Raw genomic sequence first — 23,928 nt, forward strand, 5'->3', positions numbered from 1 at the left:
TTCACTTCTTCCTCAGTTGGCTCATATCCCAAACCGAATGTAAACTGTTGCGTAGGGAGAACGACTGGCTCAACCCGCCCATTTAATGTCTTCCCTAGCCCAAATCCAGGTTGGTACCCATTTCTCAGCATTTCTTTTGCAACCATAATCGCGGCGCATGACCTTTTAAACTCTTGAGTTTGACAGACTTCACCCACTTTAGTGACATTCACAACCTCCCAAGCGTGGTAAGCTGCTCCGTCGAACCCTCCTTCTGCCTCAATGAATGGGATGGATTGCTCTCGATAGAAAGACGTATCCCCTTCTCCATGTATACATATTTGTTGCTGATCCCACTCGAATTTGACAGTTTGGTGCAAAGTAGATGGTACAGCCCCAGCCAGATGTATCCACGGTCTTCCTAACAGCATGTTGTATGTCGTGGAAATATCCAGTACTTGAAAATCCATAATGAATTCAACAGGACCAATCAACACTTTCAACTCTATTTCTCCAATAGGGCGCCTTTGAGCCCCATCAAATGCTCGAATATTCACATCACTTGTCTTGAGCTCACTAACATTATATCCGATCTTCTTCATACTTGTTAATGGACAGATGTTAAGTCCAGAACCCCCATCAATCAACACTTTAGCCACAAACATGTTACGACACTTGACAGTTATATAGAGCGCTTTGTTATGCATGCATCCTTCTGGCGGCAGTTCTTCATTATCGAAACTGATTCGATGACTGTCAAGCACGCGCTCGAACATCCCAGCTAACGCCTCACTAGTTGTTTCACTTGGAACATATGCTTCATTCAAAATCTTCAAGAGTGCATTTCTGTGCACATCCGAACTCAAAAGCAAAGAGAGAATAGGAATTTGGGCATTGGTCTTTTTCAACTGATCCACAACTGAGTACTCACTAGCTTTAATTTTCCTCAGAAATTCTTCTGCTTCGAATTCTGTCACGACCCTTTTGGGAGGTACATTGGTTTCCTTAGCTTGCCCCAATCTAGCTAGCTCTTCTGGGGAATAGCATCTTCCAGACCTTGTCATTCCTGATGTCTTAACCTTGTCAGTGATCGTGTCCTTTCCTCGACATTCCATCACAGTTTGTTGATAATTCCATGGTACGGCTTTTGTATCGAGCATTGGTAACTGATTTGGTGCTTGAACTACTTCCACAGGAGTTGATGAAGCTCCTAATATCTCGACAGGCACACAACCCCTTATCACTACAACCGGAGAAGCAACAGCTACAAGATCATGATCCTCCACACGATCCACAGGCACTATAAATTCGGCTGGGTCATCAACATTTTCATCTATTCCAATCATATTTATCGTGGCCCCATCATGGGTCGGGAGTGGATTGTTAACCACATTTGGTGTTGGTGTTTTGACCGTGATCTGTTTTGCTTCAATAAGATCCTCAACCTTATGTTTCAATGCGTAACAACGATCAGTGGAATGACCTTTTACCCCCGAATGATATGCACATGTTTTGGTGGGATCAAAACCTCTAGGTAGTGGATCCGGAATTCTACCTTCCACAGGATATACTAAGCCTGAAGCTTGCAGTCTTTCAAAAACAATGCTCAATGGCTCTCCCAATGGTGTAAAATTACGAAACGGTTTATTTGGGCGAGGTGCGGATGCGTTGTTCGGATAATGAGATTGTGATGGTGGAGCTAGGTATGTTGGTGGTCGTGGAGCTCGATATGCTGGTTGTGTGTTGTAAACGGGGTAGGAAATTTGTGGTGATTGAGGTTGGTAAGATGACAAAGTTGGGTCGTAGGGATGTGGAGAATATTGGAAATATTGTGAGTGGTGAGCGTTAGGCTGGTATCGCGGGGGTCGTTGATGGTGGTATGATGTGTTTCCCAAAGCCATTACCGATGCTGCTTCTTTCTCTTTTTTCTTTCCGTTTCCGAGAGTACCAGTTTGTATGGCCCTACTAGTAGACTGTAAAGCCGCAAGACTTGTTATTCTCCCTGTATTAATACCATCTTCAATCATGTCCCCGGCTTTGATCACCTCTGCAAAAGTCTTTCCACCCATTGTCACCAAACGTTCATAGTATTCCGGCTCTAGCGCTTGAATGAAGAAAGTAACCATTTCTGTCTCCTCCATGGGTGGGTGTACTCTAGATGCTTCTTCCCTCCACCGTATAGCATATTCTCGAAATGATTCGGTGAACTTCTTCTTCAACTTTGTAATTGAGATTCTGTCAGGAGCGATCTCAACATGAAACTTGTAGTGATCCACAAAAGCATTTGCCAAATCATCCCAAGTACGCCATTTGGTTGTATCTTGCTTAGAATACCACTCCAAGGCTTTTCCACTCAAACTCTGATTGAATAGTTTGACTCTTATCCCTTCATTCTTCCCCACACCAATCAACTTTTCACAATAGACTTTCAAATGGAAGAAAGGGTTCCCCGACCCATCAAACTTCTCAAATTTTGGAATCTTGTAACCTGGTGGCAATTCTACCTCAGGAAATGCACATAATTCTTCATATCTCACGCTTTGGTTACTACCAAGTCCACGCAAACTTCTCATGGCATCCTCCAAACTTTTGAGCTTTCTATTTATCATTTCATCATTAATTGACCGTGCCTCATTTTCAACTTCGACATAATGATCGACATCTGTGCGACATTGTCCCTGGATTTGTGTCATGGGTGGAGCTGTGGTATAAGTATATACTGGCGGAACTTGATGTGTATTGGTAACATCATGTGCCGGCGGTATGAACTGAGTTTTTGAAGAGGTGGCTGTAAATAAAAGGGGAGCATTTTGAGTGAGGGGTTCGGAACGAACCGGCTGAGAGGTGGTAAAATAATTTGCTTGGTTAAATTCGTCCAAATTTGGGAATGGATGTGGCATAGGCAAAGTCTGACGAACTCCCTGGGACGGAGTCATATGTGGCGGTGTTTGAGAAAATGACCGGTTGTGAAGTACCATATGACTTAGTTCGGCAACTCGTCGCTCCAGACGAGCAATGGTCTCCAAATGTGTTTCTGATTCTTTGGAGGATGTGGGATCACTCGTGATCGGTAGACTAAGAGATGGCTCAGATGAAGTGGTTGCATTGATCAAACTTTGCTCCATTTTAGAACGAGTCTTTTTAGTTAACCAGGCGATTAGTGATGAGTCAGAGTCTGATTTCTTGGCTCTAGACCGTGTGAAATATGGATGCTCCGCCAGTTCCCCTTTAGCACAAGTCAACCTTCTATTTTGAAAATAATTTTTAAAAAGAAAAATGATAAAATAAGAAAAGAAAGAAAAAAAAAATGAGTCAGTATACGGTAAGGACATATTATTGCATATAAACACATTATTGCACATAATACATCGCGTTTTATAATGCAAGGGACCTCTTTATGCCAGAGGTAGGCCTAACGAATATTTGAAGGACAAACATGTCTTTTATGTATCATTCCACAACTCCTCCTAAAAGTAATTTGCAAGAATAAAAATTATTACATGCCAATAATACATCTCAAAATCAACCTAAGATATCTAATACTTCAACTTCACTAATTTCCTTTGGTTGTCTTCAACCTCCGGCATTAATTTAATGCTCCACGGCAACCTGCAACAAAATGTCAATTTCCTTGAAATATTTATCTATAGAGTACTAGGTCCACATATCCCACATATTTGTCCTTCAAATAATGCACATAGATAGTGAATAGTGTCACTTAGAGTCATAGACTCATTTGGACATTTGGTAAGGTTGACTAATGAACTTAATACACCAAGGGTATTAAGCCTCCTAGGTTTAAAATGATGCATGTCCTTACAAGGTTTTGTTTTTCGCTCTACCTAGGTAGACTAAGAGTGGTTTTCCTATGACACAAGGCTCCCCCAAGCGGACAACTTGGAAGTGGAAAGTCTGTGGCCGTCGACTGCACCGCCGATCGACTAAATCCACAAGACCAATCCAACTAAAGGGGTAATTTAGTAGTGCACGGGCGCAAACTGCGAAGCCGCTTTAAGTGTGTGAATATGTGTGAGTTTCCAGGAGTGGAAGAAATATGAACGGAATGCCAATTTAAGGAAAGCAATAACATACATATTACATAGAAAATGCATATAAAGAATAAAACAATAATAAAACATTTAAAAACATATAAAGCAAAAAATACAAAAAAATAAATAAAGCAAAACAAAAAAAAAACATCCAACAAATTATTTATTAACCTAAGTTGTTATGGTTAAGAACCTAAAGTCCCCAGTGGAGTCGCCAAGCTGTCACACCCCATTTTAACCCGGAGTCAAAATTAGGGAGTATGACGTATTGGTGATTCCTATTTTTTACTTAAGGAGTCGCCACCTAATTAATTTAACGGTGAATTAGGACACCTAAATATTAACTAAGGTAAAGTTAAAACTAAACCTCCGTTAATGGTCTGCTTAACCAGTGTGATTCTAGGTAAGGGCTCTATATTATCCTAAAGGGAAGGGGTTAGGCATCCTTTAGAATCCGTTAACTTACGGTTATCCGACCAAACTTAGGTTAATTAATTTAGATTAAATGCGAAAATAATATTTAAGGAAATAATTTGTAAATTATTACTAAGGTTTTTAAAAGGATACAAATATAATAATGCTATTTAAAATAATGCTTATAGATATTACCAATGTTTTAAATGAGAAATATTAGCTAGCATAAGACGAATAGAAAATATGATAATTTATATAGAAAGAAAATTTTAAATGCCGTTTAGCAAAGAAGGTTTGAAATGCTGAGTAATACTTAAAAAATATGTTGATATAATTTTAAATACTAATACTATTTTAAAAATAAAACTTGTAAAAGATAATTTACATATGAGTAATAGTTTTAATAGAAGATTTCGCAAATTGGAACTTTGAATAAAATAGTGTGATATGAATATGACTATGTAGAAAATCTAGACTATTCTTTAAATATAAAAGCAAAAGGACAGTGAGTTTTCTTTTAATTATTTTTTTATTGACTATGTTTAATTAAATGCATGATTGATTCGAACTTGGAGGGTTATCTATAAATTATACTTGAGTTTATATTTGTGTATTAGTGGTGTTTTGAAATTAAGATAACAAGAAATAAAACATGATTCCTTTTACTTAAAATATATAGTCATGACATTTTGCAAATCAATCATCCCAAATAAATATTAGATTTTATAAATAGTTTTAACATGAAAAGAAAAGAATAATTTATAGAATTAATTGTTAGTCTTCCTTAACTAACTACCCATTACTAAAACTAAGCCTACTAATTATTTAAGATTTATTTAAACTAAGAAGGCAAAACAAACAAAGAATTAGCTTACATAACATAAAATTATATGCACAAAATAAAACAAAGGGGTAATATGTATCAAATGGGCCAGCCCATTCGAGGACTGCTGGACCATTTTCTGTTGGGCTTCGGCCCAGCAGGTTTTTTTTATTTGCTGGGCTGCTGTTATTGTTCCTGTGTATCGGGCTTTGGCCCAGAACATTGATTTCTATTTTTTGCTGTAGATAGGGATGGCCCGAGAGAAGATCTCGTTGGGCCTTTAGCCCAACACCGGATGAGGAGAGGGAGACGAGTCTTTTGGACTCATATGCGAGATTCATGCGGAAAAAAAAAGAACAAAATTAGTACATAATCAAACACGGTATATTCATAATGCACAAAACATGTGAGAATTTAAATAGGCACGGAATCACCACAAATATTCATGCAAATTTTCCTGTAGCATATTAATGGAAGGAAACAGAATTCGGTTCAGGCCAAATATGAACGTGAAACTTAACACGCGAGGGATTCAATTGCGCAAAAAGGGAGTTCTGACGTCTCATGCCATCAACCAACTAGTTACAGATGGCAAAAGTATTTCAAGATTGTCCTCTCTTCAACTAGATACCAGCTTATCCAAATGATTGCCTTAAACTAATCAAATCGACAATCTTAGCAACAATTAACTTCTCATGATAGGGATAATTTTTAGAGGAAAACATGCTAGTTCATTACTAGAATCTCTTAACAAAACAGTGAGAAAAGAAAGGAAATGCTACTGATATTTGGCTTGCAACAGCAACAAGGTTAGGTAGCACAAAGTTTACATTTAATTAAGGGGACAGAACTAAAGATCAGTCTTCTGAATGAACAAAAAGGGAAACGAAGGCAGTTAACAAATTCTTTTGGAAATGAACTTCATATCCTCAATTTGGAAAATCACATACCAAGTTTAAATACTTTTGAACTTCAATGAACTAATCTCCTCAAGGTTGAGGTTTTACATTATAAGAGAAAGGGGTACTTTCCTCTTAGGCCTGCCTGAAGTTTTAATTCGAATAGTTGGCTGATGTTTTAGATAAACTGAGCACATCACAAAGGACAGAAACCAGTAGCTAAACATATTAATATTTGAACAAACACATATCCTGAACTAATCCTACAATTCAACAGAATAAGGAAGCATTTAGAGGTCTCCTAACACTTTCATAGACTTTAAGGACTTAGCTATATCTTCGAAAAAAAGGGAAAGGCAAAACTATCCTTAAGGAATTCAAGTAGAACCAGAGGCTTAATTCTATGTAGACCAATGTAGACCTAACAAGGATTATTGAAAAGCAGCATACATTAAGTTGGAAGCAATACTGAAGTAAATTCTTAAAAAAAAAAAAAAGACGGAGGATGACTTATTGATTGAAACAGAACAAGATGTAAGATCAAACTAATAACATGCATTCAGTCCCACAATTTTGAGTTAAAACAAGTCAGACCAGATCCTGAATTTATATGTTAACACAGCCTTATTCATGGACCAAACAGAAAATCAAATATCTCAACCCAAACTCTAATATATGACGTCGAAAACTAAATCAAACTGACCCGATTACCATATTTTCTCATGGAGCAGAGCTGAAACCAAAGACGAAAAAGGGAAGGGAATCTAAACTGGGCATCAGAGAATAAAGGGGAAAACACACTCAAGAAGTATACATTCTCAGGAAAAACACTGATCAAGACAGATGACACATTAGGATGCAAGATAGGCTTTTTATCATTGTCCAAATACCAAACAACGGCCTCAAATAATACAAACAGGTAATTCAATGTCTCTTTTGACATGGTCAACAGGACACACAACTAACTGCTCGACATGCTACTAATGACATGACTGAGTCAGCAAATAAGACACATATTGTTATCATATTAAGTTAACATTGTATCAGGTCAGCAAGTTGATTTCAAACTACAATAATTTACTTCTAATTCAATAAGATGACTAGTGAAACTTACTCACATACCAAGTTATTAAGAATCAGATTTCAATTAGCAAAGCACCCGACATACTTAATCATAATTAAACATGGCCTGAGTAATCATAACTAAACAAAATGATGCACATTTGAGCAGGCTTAAGCAATTATCAGTTCGGAAATTAACTAGTAAAGGCAACTAAATGCTTATTTATCACATTTAAGCCACTACTAATAGACAAAAAAAAAACTTATCTTGGATAGACATTCAGCAGTAATTTTAACTAAACAGCATAAGTGTGATCATATTAACTTAATTTAACTACCAAATGATTCCTAAATGCACCCTAATCCTACTCGCACTACTAATATTAACTAGCCAACTAAACCTTAGCAGGACAACAAGCAAAGAACAAACAGAACTAAAAAATTAACTAAACAAAAGGTGGATTACCTTCTTCGGGTGCAGCGAAGTGGGTACGGGTCTTTGATTCACACTCGAAACACTTCAAATTCGATGTTGCGAGACTCGGATTCACAACAACCGCAGAACAGACGAAAAAATTGTTTGAGTATTTTTTGATTCGATATTTCGTGATATTGTGACAGCTAAAAGAAATTATTTTACAAGGGATTCCTTGAACCGAAAATCAGTTATTGAGGAACTTTCTGAATCAAAGATTTCGCTCTTTTGGGGGTTTTCGATCAAGCTCCCAAAAAAACCCCCCTTTTATTAACTTGGACACGATTATATATAGGGCGAATTGGGGTTTTCTTCGACGAAGAGAGAGAGAGGAGCGGGGGGGACAAGACGAGTGGGGAACAGAGGGAAATGGGAGTGGAGTAGGCGGCGGTGGTGGCGGGGAACAGGGAATAGTGGATGACAGGAGGAGCGTCGAGGGAGAGAAAGAGGGAGAAAGGAGGAGGAAAAGGGAAAGGGAGCGGGAGAGATGGGGGTGGCGGCTTGAAGAGGAGAAAAATGAAGGGGAAACCCTAAAAGGGTTTCCCTTATCTTGAAACGGAATGGGCCGGACCCGGTTCTTTTTGGACTGGGTCAATTTTTGACCGGGCATTAAAAGAATGGGCTGGTCCGAAGTGTTGGTTAATTATTTGGAATAAGATGAATTAAATTGGGCTGGTAAATTAAAATGTGGACTGATTTATGAATTGGTCTGAAAATAGTATGGGTTGATTGGGCTACTGCGTTTAAATAAAGACCTACTTAAATAACTTGCGTTAAAATATTACGTAACATAAAATATGCAATTATTAGTGCTCAGATAAAAAATGGCGTTGTAATAGCCGTGCAATAATATTTCGAAAATCCACAGTAAATAAACATTATTATTTAATTATGCAAAGATAAATGCGATGCGTGTGCGTAAGCTGGTAAAATACCGAAATGATAAAAATTGTGAATTATAATAATATTGGTAACATAATAATAATAATAATAATAATAATAATAGTAATAATAATAATAATGATGGCTAGTAACTGTAATAGAATAATGAAATGCCGGTATTGATAAGAGGCTAATAATTATAGTAAAAATATAAATATATATATTTTTTAATTTTCCAAAAATATTAGAAGCGTAAATAGGTATTTCGGAGGAGAGGCGGGACAAAATTGGGTGTCAACACATAATATGATTGATATTTGAAAATAATAGTCAAATAAAAGTTGAAAAACATATTTAAAAACTAAAATTTTGTTTGAATAGGTATTTCACTTGCAAAAATTGAAGTTTTGTGAGTAAAAAAACTAATTGTCACTTGAAGATTGGTCAAAACCTATTTTTCAATTGAAAATTTTATCTTAAAAAACTAACCAAAATATCATTCTAATATATAATCAAAGGATGATTTGAAAAGAAAGAAAAGCTCATGTCCAAACAAGCCGTTAATTTCTTTTAATTATTTTATGGGAAATTTACTTGGTGTAGCTACCCCTAAGACTTATTTATGGATAGTAACTACCCTTTCTAATATTTAAGTTTAGTAGCTATATTATTCAAATTTTACAATTCATAGCTACCCCATTTTGTACTAATTAACTGTGCTGCCCCCATATCCCTACATACACGCTACATGTTTATCTCTCTTCCTAAATATACTCTCTCTTCCTAAATACACGGTAATTAACTCCCCAATTCTCTCAATTTCTTTCATTATTCAAATCAGTTTTTATCACATCTTCAATTGTCATATCTGTTTTTCACTCTCCATATCTCCCCATTAGTCAAATCAGTTTCTATCACATCTTCAATTCTCATATCAGTTTCTTGTTATGAAGATTTGAGCAACTAACATTTTTTTTTAGTGGGTACATGACTCATATTGAGAGTGTTGATGAAATTAGTGAAGGGAAAGAGAAAAAATATGAAGGTCATGGAGAAACAATGTTGTTAATGGATTTCTGTTTTGGATGACCAAGGAAATAGAAATGTCGAATAAGAGAAAATGGAGAGCTGAAACATGTTTTATTACAGTGTTAATAGTTCCTTAGGTGGTGTAGCATCATGTAGGAGCAAGAGAATAGGTTGTTGGTATAGAAACACCATTGATGAGAGTTGTGGAGTTTCATGCCCACCAAGTGTTTGATTAAATGTTTCAGTATATTTCAATGTATTTCTGTGTATTAACAAACATTATATTTAATATTCAGTGTATTATTTCACTGTATTTCAATGTATTTATCTTCTTTTTTTTTTGGCGTAAATATAGTGAATGTTCCAAATATATAGCCTATTTTTGCTCCACTTTGTTTTCACGATTTTGTATCTCGTTGTATTTCAATGTATTTCTAATTTATGAAACAATTCTGATATATTTCATTATATTCCATTGTATATACGAATACTACAACTTTATATTTCTTAAACAATCAACCATATTTTATTGTATTCCAGTGTATATTTTTCTGTATTTGGAAGTTTTTAGATATTTAGTGGTTTTTGAATTCAAAAAGTTTTGATTGTGATAAAAGTTGAGAGAGATTCGCGAGCTGTTATGGAAGAACAACTGTTATGCGTGATTTATGAGAAGTTTTAAATTGAATCCCAGATTTAAAAAAAAAAAAAATTGTTCCATAAATAGGGCCTGATTTTACTCTCTGGTGATTTGCGTTTCTTGTATTTCACTGTACTTCATTATATTCCATTGTATATATGCATACTACAACTTTTGAATGGAGTGATTTTATTAAGTTTTTTTGAATTCAAAAACTTTTGAATGGAGTGATTTTGATTGATAGACGTGAGCTGTTATGGAACCTCATAAGGTTTGCGTGAATCATGGAAGCATTAATACAAATTACCATTTAATTTGGAAAATATTTTTATTACCTTAAATAGAGTCGTTCTTTACTCAACAGCGTCGCTGTATTTCGCTGTATTTCTCTGTATTTCGAAAACGCGAAATTTACTGGAAATACAGCCAAAAGCAGTTATGAATTGTAATTTTTCAACTTGTAGCTATAAATTGTTAGAAGCTATTAAAAGGTAGCTATTTGTGTAAGTTTCACTTATTTTATATTAAGGCCCAAAAAAGCCACATTAATACCAGAACCAACTCTCCTATTTGTCAGCTTCCGATCGGCCCACCAGGCTTGGGCCCACTCGTGCTTTTGGCGCCAAGGTCTCCCACAGAAACAAGACATAAATAAACCAAAAAATTGCGCAGATTGCCCTTCTTTTTGGGTGGTCTTTAAATATTGCCTCTTATATTTGTGGTCTTTAAGTTTTGCCCTTCGCTTGAAAAATGACCTTATACCTGAGGTTCTGGGTTTGAACCCCCGCTCAGGCATAAATTAAAAAAAAAATCGCAAGACAAGGCTTGGGTCGCGACACTTGTTAAGAAATCACTAAAGTTATGCCGGACTCGGCATACTTATGCTTTATGGGCAGACTTTTAGTTAATGCCTTAACTAAAAGTCTGCTCATAAGGCAGAACTTTTCCTTAAGACATAGTTTAGTTATGCCTTATGGGACAGACTTTTAGTTAAGGCATAACTAAAAGTATGTCGCATAAGGCGGAACTTTTCGTTAAGGCATAAAGTTTGTCTTATAAGGCAGAACTTATAGTTATGTCGGGTCCGGCATAACTTTAGTTATTCCTTAAGAAGTGTATGCCGGGTCCGGCATACATGCGACCCAAGCCTTGCTTTGTGAATTTTTTTTTAATTTATGCCTGAGCCGGGATTCGAAGCCAGAACCTCGTGATTTCTACGCGAAGCGCAAAAATTAAAGACCAACATTTTGAGGGGCAAAAATTAAAGACCATCCCAAAGGAAGGGCAATCCTGCGAATTGCCCTAAATAAATCGGTAACTTATAGGAATAACTACCTTGTAAGGGCTGTTAACAGTTAGTAGCTACCCTTTATTAATTTACAGTTCGTAGCTAGTTTATGGCAAATTTGTTGTATTTGAGTGTATTTGAATACAATGTTCAGTTGTATCCAACCTCATTTGATGTCACGTGTATTTGAATACATGCAACCTTAATTTCTCTGTATACATATGTATTCAAAATGATTGTATTCTAGTGCATTTTAAATACATGACAGAGTTATGTATTTTATTGTACTTACATATTGATGTATCATTTTGGTTTTACTGTATTTGAATGTATTCGAGCTCCGATCAGCAAGGTCGTCGCCGAACGTTGTAAAGCCAACAAAATTCAGAAATGGAATAATAGTCTCTGATCTGGACGGTGGCGGCAACGGTACACTCAAATATGAGTGATGCAACAGAGAGAGAGAGAGAGAGAGAGAGGTGATGGAGAAATACAAGCCGTAAACCTAATATATTTAGATATATGAATGGTAATTTACAATATCACTATAACTGTTAAATATAAATAAATTAAATGGTAGTCATTATCAATAATTATCTCTTGAAGATAGCTATGGCAGGTAATTATTCCTAAATAAAGGATTGGAACTTTTTGTGAAAAAAGTCTATTAAGTATAATTTTATCTTTTTAGTAGATGTATGGGGAAAAAATTATTTATCTAAAGAATACCATATATGACAAAATCAAATTACTAAAATGAAAAGGAAATAGGAACGTAATAAGTTAATTAGCAGAAAGATATCTTCTATGCAAAATAGTAAGAATTTACTTTCACCATAGTTTTAAGTTACATCGTGATTCTTTTCTCAAACATAGCTTGCTTAAGCCCCCTTAAAGGAGGAGGGTTGTTGTAGGTTAACAACCATGTAAAAATAGTCAAACCATGATTAATGCCTCCAAGTGAGAATAGGTGACCCTAATAGTCGATCCAAGTGAAATCCCACGAGTGAAGGGTGGAGCGAATGCAACTTTATTCCTACCGCGATGAATAGTTGACCCTAATAAATTTGGGATTAAAAGATAGTAGTTGATTGATATTTTTTGTTCTTTTTGTTATGAGAGTGACAAATCTAGAAGTTTGGGTAAATAAATACAACTTCCAATAGTTTTACCTTTTTTTTTTTTCCAATCGAAACTATCGACTTCGTATTATTGCACCAACGAGCAACACAGTTCAAACTCTTAGCATCATGTACAATCCAACTTGGAAAAAACTTTTCCCAAGAGATTTCCTTCAGCAAAGAAATAAAAAATTTAGTTAAATTATGAACTTAGAACTTCCAACGTTTTATAATATATAGAAATGTGGGTGTGAAACGAAACAAACGAAAGATCCCCAATTTGGAAATTTAGAGACACACCAAATCTTTTTTCCTCTTTTAAAGTGCCTTTTGTGATCAATAAGTAGGACAAAACTTTACACGAACTGAGAGACCAACTCATCTTTATCATAATTGATGTAGCTAATAGAATAGTACATAAAATTAGGTAATAGTTAATCAGTAGAGAAAATTACTAATTCAGACTTCTCTTTAAAAAAAGTTATTGTGAGGTGATAAGTATCCCTTCATCAGGTCTCAGATTCAAATATTGAGAATGAAACCATTTTTAGTAGAGAGCATTTCTTTTTAATTGGATCAGATTTGAGAATTATTGATTTTATATTTCAATTTTCGAATTTAGCAAAATATAGTACAAATCTGATCCAAATAAGCTTGAATAAGATTAGACTTTTTAAGTTCGATTCCGGATCAATCGATTTGAATAATTTGGATTTCCGATATTAAGCCCATGAGGTGAGTTGTTTCTTCTTCTTACAAAAATGAACATCCAAATAAAGTATTCATATCAAATTGCCTTGATAATTCCTTATTGCTATCACAATAATGTAAACAAAGTATTCATGCAAGCAATGAAATCATTATTAAGAAAATGCCCACAAAAAAAAAAAAAACTAAAAAAAAAATGATGCCCTAAGCCCCCACTAAGCAGTGAGGCCAACATGGTAAAACTACTGTCATACATAGAATATGCTCACAATGAAAATAAAAAAATAATCTAAGTGTCATCTTGAAAATTAACAAATTCAAACATATTGGACCTAGTAACTATTATTAAGTATATGATTGATGTCAAGTGAGTAAGGTATATTTGTCTCGTTAGATTGAACTTATAGGTAACTAAAGAATAAATGGTGGGTAGGTAGGGTTAAATATAAGGTATAAGAAATTTAAATTTTCGGATGATCACAAATTCGAAATCCAATTCAAAAGTTGAATCTTTTAAAATTAAATTCGAAATACATATTGTAATATGAAAATCTAAAAGGTTCGGATTTATCTAAACTATGCAAACCCCTAGTTTTACCTTCCCAGATGTAATTTTGTGATGCAACCCCTACAAGTCAAGTCTCAAAACGGTTAACAGTCACCGTACAAAAAAGTTTCAAAAAGAAATAGTAGGGACATAAATTTGGGTGAAACTTGAAATAAAAATAAGTTGAAACTAAAAAACGGTATTTGAAAGTTAAAAAGTTGTTTGAACATTCATTTCACTAGGAAAAAGCTGAAGTTTAGTGAATATAAAAAAACTTTCACTTGAAAATTGCATATTCATAAACTAACCATTTTTTTTTCAATGTATAGCTGAACAATATTTTGAAAAACAAAGAAAAAATCATGTCCAAACGAGCCCACAAAATATCAGTATTGACTTTAGTTTTAGTAGCCTATATAGATATTGAAGTTGTGATTAGACATATGCATTTCACTTGTAAAAAGTTGAAGTCTTGTGTGTAGAAAAAATTACCACTTAAAAATTGATTAAACGATTTCATTTTCAAAAACTAAAAAATTACGTAATGTATGACCAAACACATTTTAAAAATATTTTTTAAACAAAAACAAAAAAACTTATGTCCAAACAAGCCCTTCATTTCTTTTAAGTATTTTACATTCAAGCCCAAAGAACGACACTGAAGTAATTGCACTATTTGTTCTTCAAATGAACTGGTCTTTTATTTTTGTTCTTCAAATGGTCTAGTCTATAATTTTTATCCTTAAAATCGAACTTATGCATAGCAGTGCATAAGTTTTTGAAGGACGTATGCATAACTTGTGGATATTATAATAAGTAACTTATGCTCTTATAGTCATATAAGTTCAATATTAAAGGACAAAAATTAAAGATCATCCCATTTGAAGGCCAAATATTAAAATCCAGCACAAAAACAGGACCAAAAGTGCAAATGACCCCCACAGTAATACCAGAGCCATCCTATTGGGTCAGCTTCCAACTTCGGCCCACCAGACTTGGGGGCCCACTCGTTCTTTTTGGCGCCAAGTTCTCCCGCCAAAACAACAGCACATATAAATCATCCACTCACTCTCTCTTCATTTCCAAAACCCTAAAAAATTCACAAACACAGAGATTACTCCGGCTAATCTGACGGTGAGAAACAGAGATAAAAATGGCCGGCGAAGAATCCAACGGTGATAGTGCATCGTCGGATCACCGGAATGGAAATCCACCGTCTACTCCAGATTCACCGACGTCCGTTGGATTCAACACGGATCAACTTCCTTTCAATACTAGCCAAAATTATTCTGAAGAAGATGAAGCTTCTGTTGATCCTGATATTATTAGAGATGAACCTGAAGATGCTGATTTTGAAGAGGAAGATGGAGAGGATCTTTTCAACGACAATTATCTCGAGTTAGTATTTATATTTTTCCAGTTCTGACGCCTTTTTATTGTTAAAATGAGCTGGAGTGATGAATTATACCGTTGATTCTGTGTTGATTCAATTATCTCGTGTTCGTATTGCTATGTTTTCACCGTGACTCTTTTTATTGTTAAAATGAGGTGTGATTATGGATTGTACTGTTGATTTTGTGTTGATTTAGGTGTAACTATGAATTATCTCGAGTTTGTATTTCTATGTTTCTGTTGTGACACTGCTTTATTGTTAAGATAAGGTTTTATTATGAATTATACCGTTGATTGCGATTTTTTATTATTAAAATAAGGTGTAACTATGAATTATACCGTTGATTCCGACACTTTTATTATTAAAATAAGGTGTAATTATGGATTATACTGTTGATTTTGTGTTGATTCAGGTGTAAATATGAATTATCTCGAGTTAGTATTTCTATCATATCCTTATATGATACTCCCTCCGGATCAAAAAAAGAGTCCACTTAGCCATTTTCACACCTCTTAAGAAAATACTAACTCCTAGACAAAAATAAGTAATTTGACTAAACTCTCCCTAATTAAATAGGCATTGGGATTTGATCATATAACACTTAATAGGGGCAAATATGCGAAAACCAAGTTGATTTTTTCTTGATTTGCTAAGCGGACTCTTTTTTTGATCCAAGAAAAAAAAGGCTAAGTGGACTCTTTTTTTGATCCGGAGGGAGTACTTTTTTTTTTGTTAAAATAAGGTGGTATTATGAATTATACTGTTGATTTAGGTGTAACTATGATTCTATGAATTATGTCGAGTAAGTATTTCTATGTTTCCAGTTCTGATACTTTTTATTGTTAAAATGAGGTGTAATTATGAATTATAACGTTGATTTTGTGTTGATTCAGAGTTTGTATTTCTATGTTTGCGTTGTGACACTTTTTAATTGTTAGAATAAGGTGTAATTATGGATTATACTGTTGATTTTTGTAATTGTTACTGAACTTACAGGGACTATCTTTATTGTTAAAATAAGGTGTAATTATGGATTATACTGTGGTTTTGTACTGAATAATTGTTATTGAATTTACAGTGACTATCAGAGGATGAATGTGGCTGACCAGTACGAGCCAGTGGGATTGGATGATTCGTTGGAGGATGAAAGAGATTTGGATCAAATCATTGCAGATCGTCGGGCTGCTGACATGGAACTTGACACTAGAGATGTACATGTCACTAACCGCAAGCTTCCTCAACTTCTTCATGATCAAGGTATGCTTTTCCTATGCCCCGTTACCTCCTTTCTTCTAATTCTAGTATTCTCTCTTAATTTCCCTTTCATTTGTTAGAAGACTCACTTACCTGCATTTCATGGTTGGATTGTGCTTATTTACTTGTTAAATGCTGCAATATCTTTAATTTCTCTGTGTATTTCTTAATTACTTGCTAAAAGTAGCTACTTGTTCCACATAATGGTCACATTTCAACTGAAAATAATCACCTCATTTAGTGTATGCTCCTTCCTCCTATGTTGTTGTTACTCTGCGTCACTCTTTGTCAAAAAAACGTCATTCTTTGTGTCTTCCTTCTAGTGTTCTGCCATTTCTAGTCTCATATTCCTATAGCTCCAGGTTGAATCTTTCTGATATGTTTAGAATATCGTCAGATGACTAAGGTCTCACTTCCTTCTCGTGTAGTCTATGTATTTAGATGATAGGGTTACAGTGTGTTAAGTAAGTTATATGACGGTCAGTCCATACAGATTCACTACAAAAAGTTTTGGGGCAGATCTAACATAGCCTTAACATTTGACGAATGTTTCGGTGCAGAAAGCCAAGGGGTTTTGAAATAAAGGGCCAAGTAGTAGTTTCAATTTTTTAAACAGGTGTATGACATTGCCCCCTCAAATTATTTGGTGACTCTGAACTCCGAACCATTAAGGTTTGACCAACTAATAGACCAAACTGTCCAGTTTTTATAAAGATAAATGATCTTTTTTGTTCATAGCTATATTTAGAGGACTAGAATAAGGGACTATTAAATTTTTTTCCTCACTAATATATGAATTTAATTTGTTCAAAATTATGATCATATGGGACTGCTGTGTTCTGCTAATTTGTTTGACTTCAGAGCAGACTGAAATCACAACAGCTAACATTCATGTTTATGGCTACAGATACTGATGATGATAACTATAGGCCTTCAAAAAGGACTAGAGCTGATTTCAGGCAACCAAGGAGTTTTGATGATACTGATGGAAACCCGAGTTCACCAGGTGCATCACAACCAGTAAATTCTAGCCAGGATGTGCCAATGACTGATCAAACTGATGATCCCTACGAGGTTTGTGCTTTCACAGTTTTAACCTTTCTACTGAGGCTAATCATAATTGAATTGCCTGAATGTCTCTTCCTTTTTTTTTTGGGTTTTCCATGTAGGATGATGAAAATGATGAAGGAGAGTTTGAGATGTACAGGGTTCAGGGAACACTTAGGGAATGGGTAACTAGAGATGAGGTCCGGCGTTTCATTGCGAAGAAGTTCAAGGAATTCTTACTCACTTATGTAAATCCAAAAAATGAACACGGGGACTTTGAATATCTTCGACAGATTAATGAGATGGTATCAGGTAAAAACACTTTCGGATGCTAATACCTTGTCAAGTCAGCGGTGAACTTATCAAGAATGAATTTGCATTATTAGTTCTAACATAGATCTTTTATCAATTTAACTCTTCTCTAAATTGTTCATCCTGTATCTGCAGTTAACAAGTGTAGCCTCGAGATTGATTACAAACAATTCATATATGTCCATCCCAATATTGCGATATGGCTGGCAGATGCACCGCAATCCGTGCTCGAAGTGATGGAAGAAGTAGCTAACAAAGTTGTCTTTGATCTTCATCCCAACTATAAGCAAATTCATCAGAAAGTCTATGTCAGGATTACCAACTTACCAGTTTATGATCAGATTCGCAATATAAGGTAACGTCAGTTGCTCACTTTGGTTGACTACTTCTAGTGTAAACAAAACTTTAATTGAATTTGTTATTGTTTGCAGGCAGATCCATTTGAATACCATGATTCGTATTGGTGGAGTTGTCACCCGACGTTCTGGTGTCTTTCCCCAGTTGCAACAAGTGAAATATGATTGTAACAAATGTGGAGCAATATTGGGTCCTTTTTTCCAGAACTCATACTCAGAAGTCAAGGTTGGTTCTTGCCCAGAGTGCCAATCCAAAGGACCATTCAGTGTCAATGTGGAGCAGGTAACCATTGTTTTTTATACTTGTAGAAAGAGAACTACAAAGTCGATAACCTAATTTCCTTTCTACATCTTATGCAGACAATATACAGGAACTACCAGAAACTGACACTACAAGAAAGCCCAGGAATTGTGCCAGCTGGTCGGCTTCCTAGATACAAGGAAGTGATACTGCTGAATGATCTTATTGATTGTGCCCGACCAGGAGAAGAGATAGTAAAACACCCAACTTTTCTGGCTTGTTTATGATAACTCAGTCCAAGTTAAAAGAACTTTTTGGCCTGTGCATTACTGAGCGTCTCTTAAACTTGTATGCTTTAAAACTGTTCTTCAACCTTTTTGCTAAAGACTGGCTGTATCTCTTTCTAATGTCAGGAAGTCACAGGAGTCTACACAAACAACTTTGACTTGTCCCTGAATACCAAGAATGGGTTTCCTGTCTTTTCTACCGTGATTGAAGCAAATTATGTTACAAAAAAGCAAGACCTCTTTTCAGCTTACAAGCTAACTCAGGAGGACAAGGAAGAAATCGAAAAGCTGGCCAAAGACCCCCGGATTGCAGAACGAGTATGCCCATGTGCCTTGTCAAATTTTATCTTGAAAATCCGATCGTTCCTTTTAATTTGTAGATTTTCTTAGCAATCTCTTTTCTCATGTTATTTTTGTTACACAGATATTCAAGTCCATTGCCCCATCAATTTATGGTCATGAAGACATTAAGACTGCCATAGCTCTTGCTATGTTTGGAGGCCAAGAGAAAAATGTTGAAGGAAAACACAGACTGAGAGGAGACATAAATATTCTCCTGCTAGGTGATCCGGGCACTGCAAAATCACAGTTCCTCAAGTAAGTATAAATCTAGAATGATCTGATTTTGAATCAATGAGTACTGTAATCACCATAAAACCTATCAGGTACGTTGAGAAGACAGGACAGCGAGCTGTCTATACAACTGGAAAAGGAGCTTCTGCTGTAGGGCTTACAGCAGCAGTTCACAAGGACCCTGTTACTCGGGAATGGACCCTTGAAGGAGGAGCACTAGTTTTGGCTGATAGAGGAATATGCTTGATTGATGAGTTCGATAAGATGAATGATCAGGATAGGTATGCAAATGTGATAGCTGCAACTTTAGCTGGCCTTCCCTACATTGTTTACTGCTTATAACATTTTCCTATTTCTCATTTCCGTCTCTTTATTTGTGTCTTTTTGGTTTAGAGTGAGTATTCATGAAGCAATGGAACAACAGAGTATTAGCATTTCGAAGGCCGGCATTGTTACATCTCTCCAGGCCCGCTGTTCTGTTATCGCTGCTGCAAATCCCATTGGAGGAAGGTATAAGTGAACTGAATTTGATGTTTTGAGAAATAGGATGATCACACGGTTCTAACAGTAATGTTTCTTTCTAAGTTGGTGTTACTATTTGGCGGCTACCAGCTCTTATCTTGGAACTCTAGCTTAATCCTGTATTATAGCTGTGGTTTCCATGCAATCTTTGATGGTCGTGGATTCCTTTAACATTTTCTTAATCTGTGGGTTACGTTTAGGTTTCCTTTTTCATTTGCTGTATTGCAAATTCATAACATTTCCTCCCCTTAGCTTGCTACCACACATTCACAGAATCCATTCCCAACCTGGCTACCCATGCTCATAAAGTTGTCCTAATGTGAAAATACAATGTGGTAGAATCAGCTATTCTACTTTATGGAAGTCATTATTTATCCTCTGAGCAGCTTGTGCTCTAAAATTTGTTTTTTCCTTCCATTTATTCCTGTTCCATTTGAGTGACCTTTTTCTCTTAAATTCTTCCTTGTAGATATGATTCCTCGAAGAATTTCACGCAAAATGTGGAATTGACAGATCCAATCATTTCTCGTTTTGATGTACTCTGTGTGGTTAAGGTTATAAGTCTTATTCTGTTAGAGCTCTGTCAATCTGGTTTAGCTTTTTCCTTCAGCAGCAACTTTTAAACTGAATGAAATCGATTATGTGCAGGATGTGGTTGATCCAGTCACTGATGAGATGCTTGCAAAATTTGTTGTTGATAGTCATTTCAGGTCACAAGCAAAAGGTGCTACTATAGAGGAGAAGTCCTTTACTGACTCACGGGATGATGCCCGTGGCAGTATGGCTGCAACTGATCCTGAGGTAGTACTTGCACCTCATTTTTTCACAATGGTTGAACATCATGGGTTTGTTTAAACCGATATAAATTTCTTTTTCCCACAGATAATTCCTCAAGAGATGCTAAAGAAGTACTTGACTTATGCAAAGTTGAACGTATTCCCAAAATTACACGATGCGGACTTGGACAAGCTCACACAGGTTTATGCTGAATTAAGGAGAGAATCTTCGGTGAGATTGCCATTCTTTGGAGCTTCTTACTTGAATGATTTAAAGTATGTTAGTTTAAACTTTTTAGCAATGACACATTCTCACATGTATTCCATGTGCATGTACAGCATGGACAAGGAATTCCCATAGCAGTGAGGCACATCGAATCCATGATAAGGATGTCCGAAGCCCATGCAAGAATGCATCTTAGACAACATGTTACTCAAGAAGACGTGGACATGGCAATTCGTGTCCTTCTGGACTCATTTATATCAACTCAGAAATTTGGGGTGCAAAAAGCTTTGCAAAAGGTAATAATATCAGCACTCTACCTCTTTGTGTCTCATGTTAGACCTATTTAAGACATGATCATTTGACCTATTACTACAAAATGTTCAATGTATGTTATCTTTCCGCACTCCTTACATTTGGTAATGATTATATACCTGTTAAGTTTTAACAATTGTAATTTGGAGAAGGATGGGATAACAATCGCCTCCAGCAAAACACCTCCCAAAACCAAATATTTAAAGTTTTCCTGCTTTCATTACAAGATTCATCTGATTGAAGTAGGATCAGTGTTCTAAACTCTGTGGATGTCTCTTTGACTAAAACAACTAGAACAGACCTATATTTTCTCGAGAGATTTTACATTGTATATGACACAACCAACAAAAATTATGCTACACCTTTAATGGACATGTGGATTGTGGGTGTCAATTGCTTATTTTCCAAATAAAAGAATTACTCAAAAAATTCAATCTATTGCACAGCAAGGAAGAAATGAATCTTGGGTCTGTAAGCTAGTCACGTGCTTCTCTGAATTAGTTAGGTTCCTCTCTAAATATGGTCAGGTGGTTCAATTTGTACTAGGTGTCCTGTAAGTTTTAGTGGTTCGATTTAGAGTGCCAACAATTAAGAAGGCTGTCCTCTTTAAGTGTTTTTTTGTTTTGAGAATGGTAATAGAAGCCCGTCCTGTAAGTTTGACTTAGTGGTTGTGTGAGATACAGTGTATAACTTTTCATGTCTTGTGCTAGATGTGGGTGTTACCGATCTATTCATATGCCCCAGTAATAGTTCTCAGTATAGACAGTTGAAATGGTTTTGAATTTTCATGCAGAGCTTCAAAAAGTACATGACATACAAAAAAGATTTCAATGCCATCATTCTTCACCTCCTACGTGGGCTTGTAAAAGATACATTGCAGTTTGAGGAAATTGTTTCGGGTTCTGTTGCCAACCTAGACCATATTGAGGTCAAAGTTGATGAGCTACAAAGCAAGGTAATTTATATTCAATCCTTGTTCTTCATATGATTTTGAAAGAGGATCTTTGTGTTACTTCCTGACCTGTTCCAACCGTTGCTAATTAACCTTTCTATTCTAAAATCCTTGCAGGCACTTGATTATGGCATGACTGATCTCAAAGCATTTTTCACAAGCAATGAATTTACTAAAGCGAACTTTGAGTTGGATGAGGAACGTGGTATAATAAGGCATCGCCTTGCAGCTCGATGATGGTGGAATATATCTATTTTTTCAGATTTAGTCATGGCTGGTTAATCCTGTATTCTTAAATTGTGTACAATGACCCGAAATGAATGCACAACTCTAATGTCTAACATGATGAGATGAGAGTCAGTTGTAGCCTTTGTAAGCTTGCACAAGGAATGTGGTCTTGGTTTTCATTCGCATCAGACAATTCAGTAAAACTAAGTTATTTTGACAGTAAGAAAGATACCTTTATAATTTCTAGTTAAGCACTCAGTAAATTATCTTACTTTTTGAAAATGAACGTAATATAAATGAATCGTATGAAGTTCAGGCATTACCAATATGTATTCTTGGATGAGAAATGGGTATCAACTCCAATCCAACAAGAAAAGAGACTACACCTGAAGTCACCTGAAAAACAAGTTGCTTGAAACCACATGGGAAGAATAATTTACTCATTTTACCAGTTACGATGCTGAATGATTATTAATCGGTCAAACGGGAAAAGATTAATAGTTGAGCCAAAAACTTCTTGGCTTAAAATTTTCGAAATAGTTTTTGTTACTTCTTTCAAGTAGCCTTTTTGGTTGAAAAGTGAGGCATGCTGTCTTTAAATCTGCACTGAATAATTAAAATTGTTTGGTTTTTCATAATTCAAATGTGTATAATTTATCTTTATCTAAAAGCTAATAGATATATAGATTTTAAAAAAGAAAGATAATTACTAACAAAATAGTAGAGAGAATATTAATTTATATTGTATCATAAAAATTGTTTATTTGATGAAGTACACTCTAGAAGCTGCAATGGCAATTTGAAGTAGTTTGCGAGGTATGACCGATGATGGTGTGATTGATTGAGGTGGTTGGTAATAATAGTAGTGCAGTTATGGCATGTGATGTCCAGAAGTGTTAGTGTTGCGATGATTTTACACAAATTATTCTTTCAAATAATACCCTAGATTATTTTTCAAAAATTGATCAAGCTCCACTTAAATATGGAGATCCTAGTTCAATTAAAAATTTAAAGTCCTATATAATAAACATGTTTCTTAAAAAAAAGAAAAAGAAAGGACTCTGGCCCCAACATCCATGAATATAACGATGCTTTGCTAACTTCCTCAATTTTGACTAACATGCCTAATAGGACTAAGGATGAAGATATTACTATGGCACAAGACGAGATCGTTGTTTTTGCAGGCTTGTACGTGGAAAAGGAAATGGCAAGCATTGAAATGGCGGTTATAGACAGCTGTGTTCATTTGCTTCATGCCCTTGACACCCCTATTCAATTTGTGGGGAAGGTCATCACTGCTGAGCACTAGCAATTCGACAGGCGTTGTTTCCAACACTACATAAAGGCTGGTCAAAGGTTCATATATTATCATATGCCAAGAATGTGGTACAAATGCTATAAAAGAAGCTGACAGTGTTTTGGGAAATTGATACCACTTGCTAGGATATATGGAGATTGATGAGTTCTTTTAAAGAGATCAACTTTGTACATATCCCTCGCGCATAGAATGTGGAAGCTCATAATATAGCTAAA

At 35.5% G+C, this 23,928-nt stretch overlaps 1 protein-coding gene across 1 annotated transcript; it reads left to right on the top strand.

Annotated features, from left to right (window-relative positions):
• Positions 1-14,988: 14,988 nt before the first annotated feature.
• Positions 14,989-22,637, top strand: LOC132614021 (DNA replication licensing factor MCM2). The gene is made up of 17 exons (XM_060328355.1): positions 14,989-15,314; positions 16,388-16,566; positions 17,471-17,637; positions 17,733-17,922; positions 18,058-18,277; positions 18,354-18,561; positions 18,639-18,773; positions 18,933-19,124; positions 19,231-19,403; positions 19,472-19,660; positions 19,773-19,889; positions 20,371-20,455; positions 20,550-20,702; positions 20,784-20,909; positions 21,017-21,199; positions 22,009-22,170; positions 22,285-22,637. Exons 1-17 carry the CDS (start codon positions 15,070-15,072, stop codon positions 22,402-22,404), a joined length of 2,844 nt encoding a protein of 947 aa, XP_060184338.1. The 5' UTR covers positions 14,989-15,069; the 3' UTR covers positions 22,405-22,637.
• The last annotated feature ends 1,291 nt before the right edge of the window (positions 22,638-23,928 follow it).

This window comes from Lycium barbarum, chromosome 10, assembly GCF_019175385.1.
Source record: "Lycium barbarum isolate Lr01 chromosome 10, ASM1917538v2, whole genome shotgun sequence".
Classification (NCBI taxonomy): domain Eukaryota; kingdom Viridiplantae; phylum Streptophyta; class Magnoliopsida; order Solanales; family Solanaceae; genus Lycium; species Lycium barbarum.

Coding starts and splice junctions, on each gene's coding strand:
- LOC132614021 (XM_060328355.1), top strand. CDS start 15,070: ATGGCCGGCGAAGAATCCAACGGTGATAGTGCATCGTCGGATCACCGG. Junction 20,456..20,549: donor ATGTACTCTGTGTGGTTAAG/GTTATAAGTCTT, acceptor GATTATGTGCAG/GATGTGGTTGATCCAGTCAC. Junction 20,703..20,783: donor TGGCTGCAACTGATCCTGAG/GTAGTACTTGCA, acceptor TTTTTCCCACAG/ATAATTCCTCAAGAGATGCT.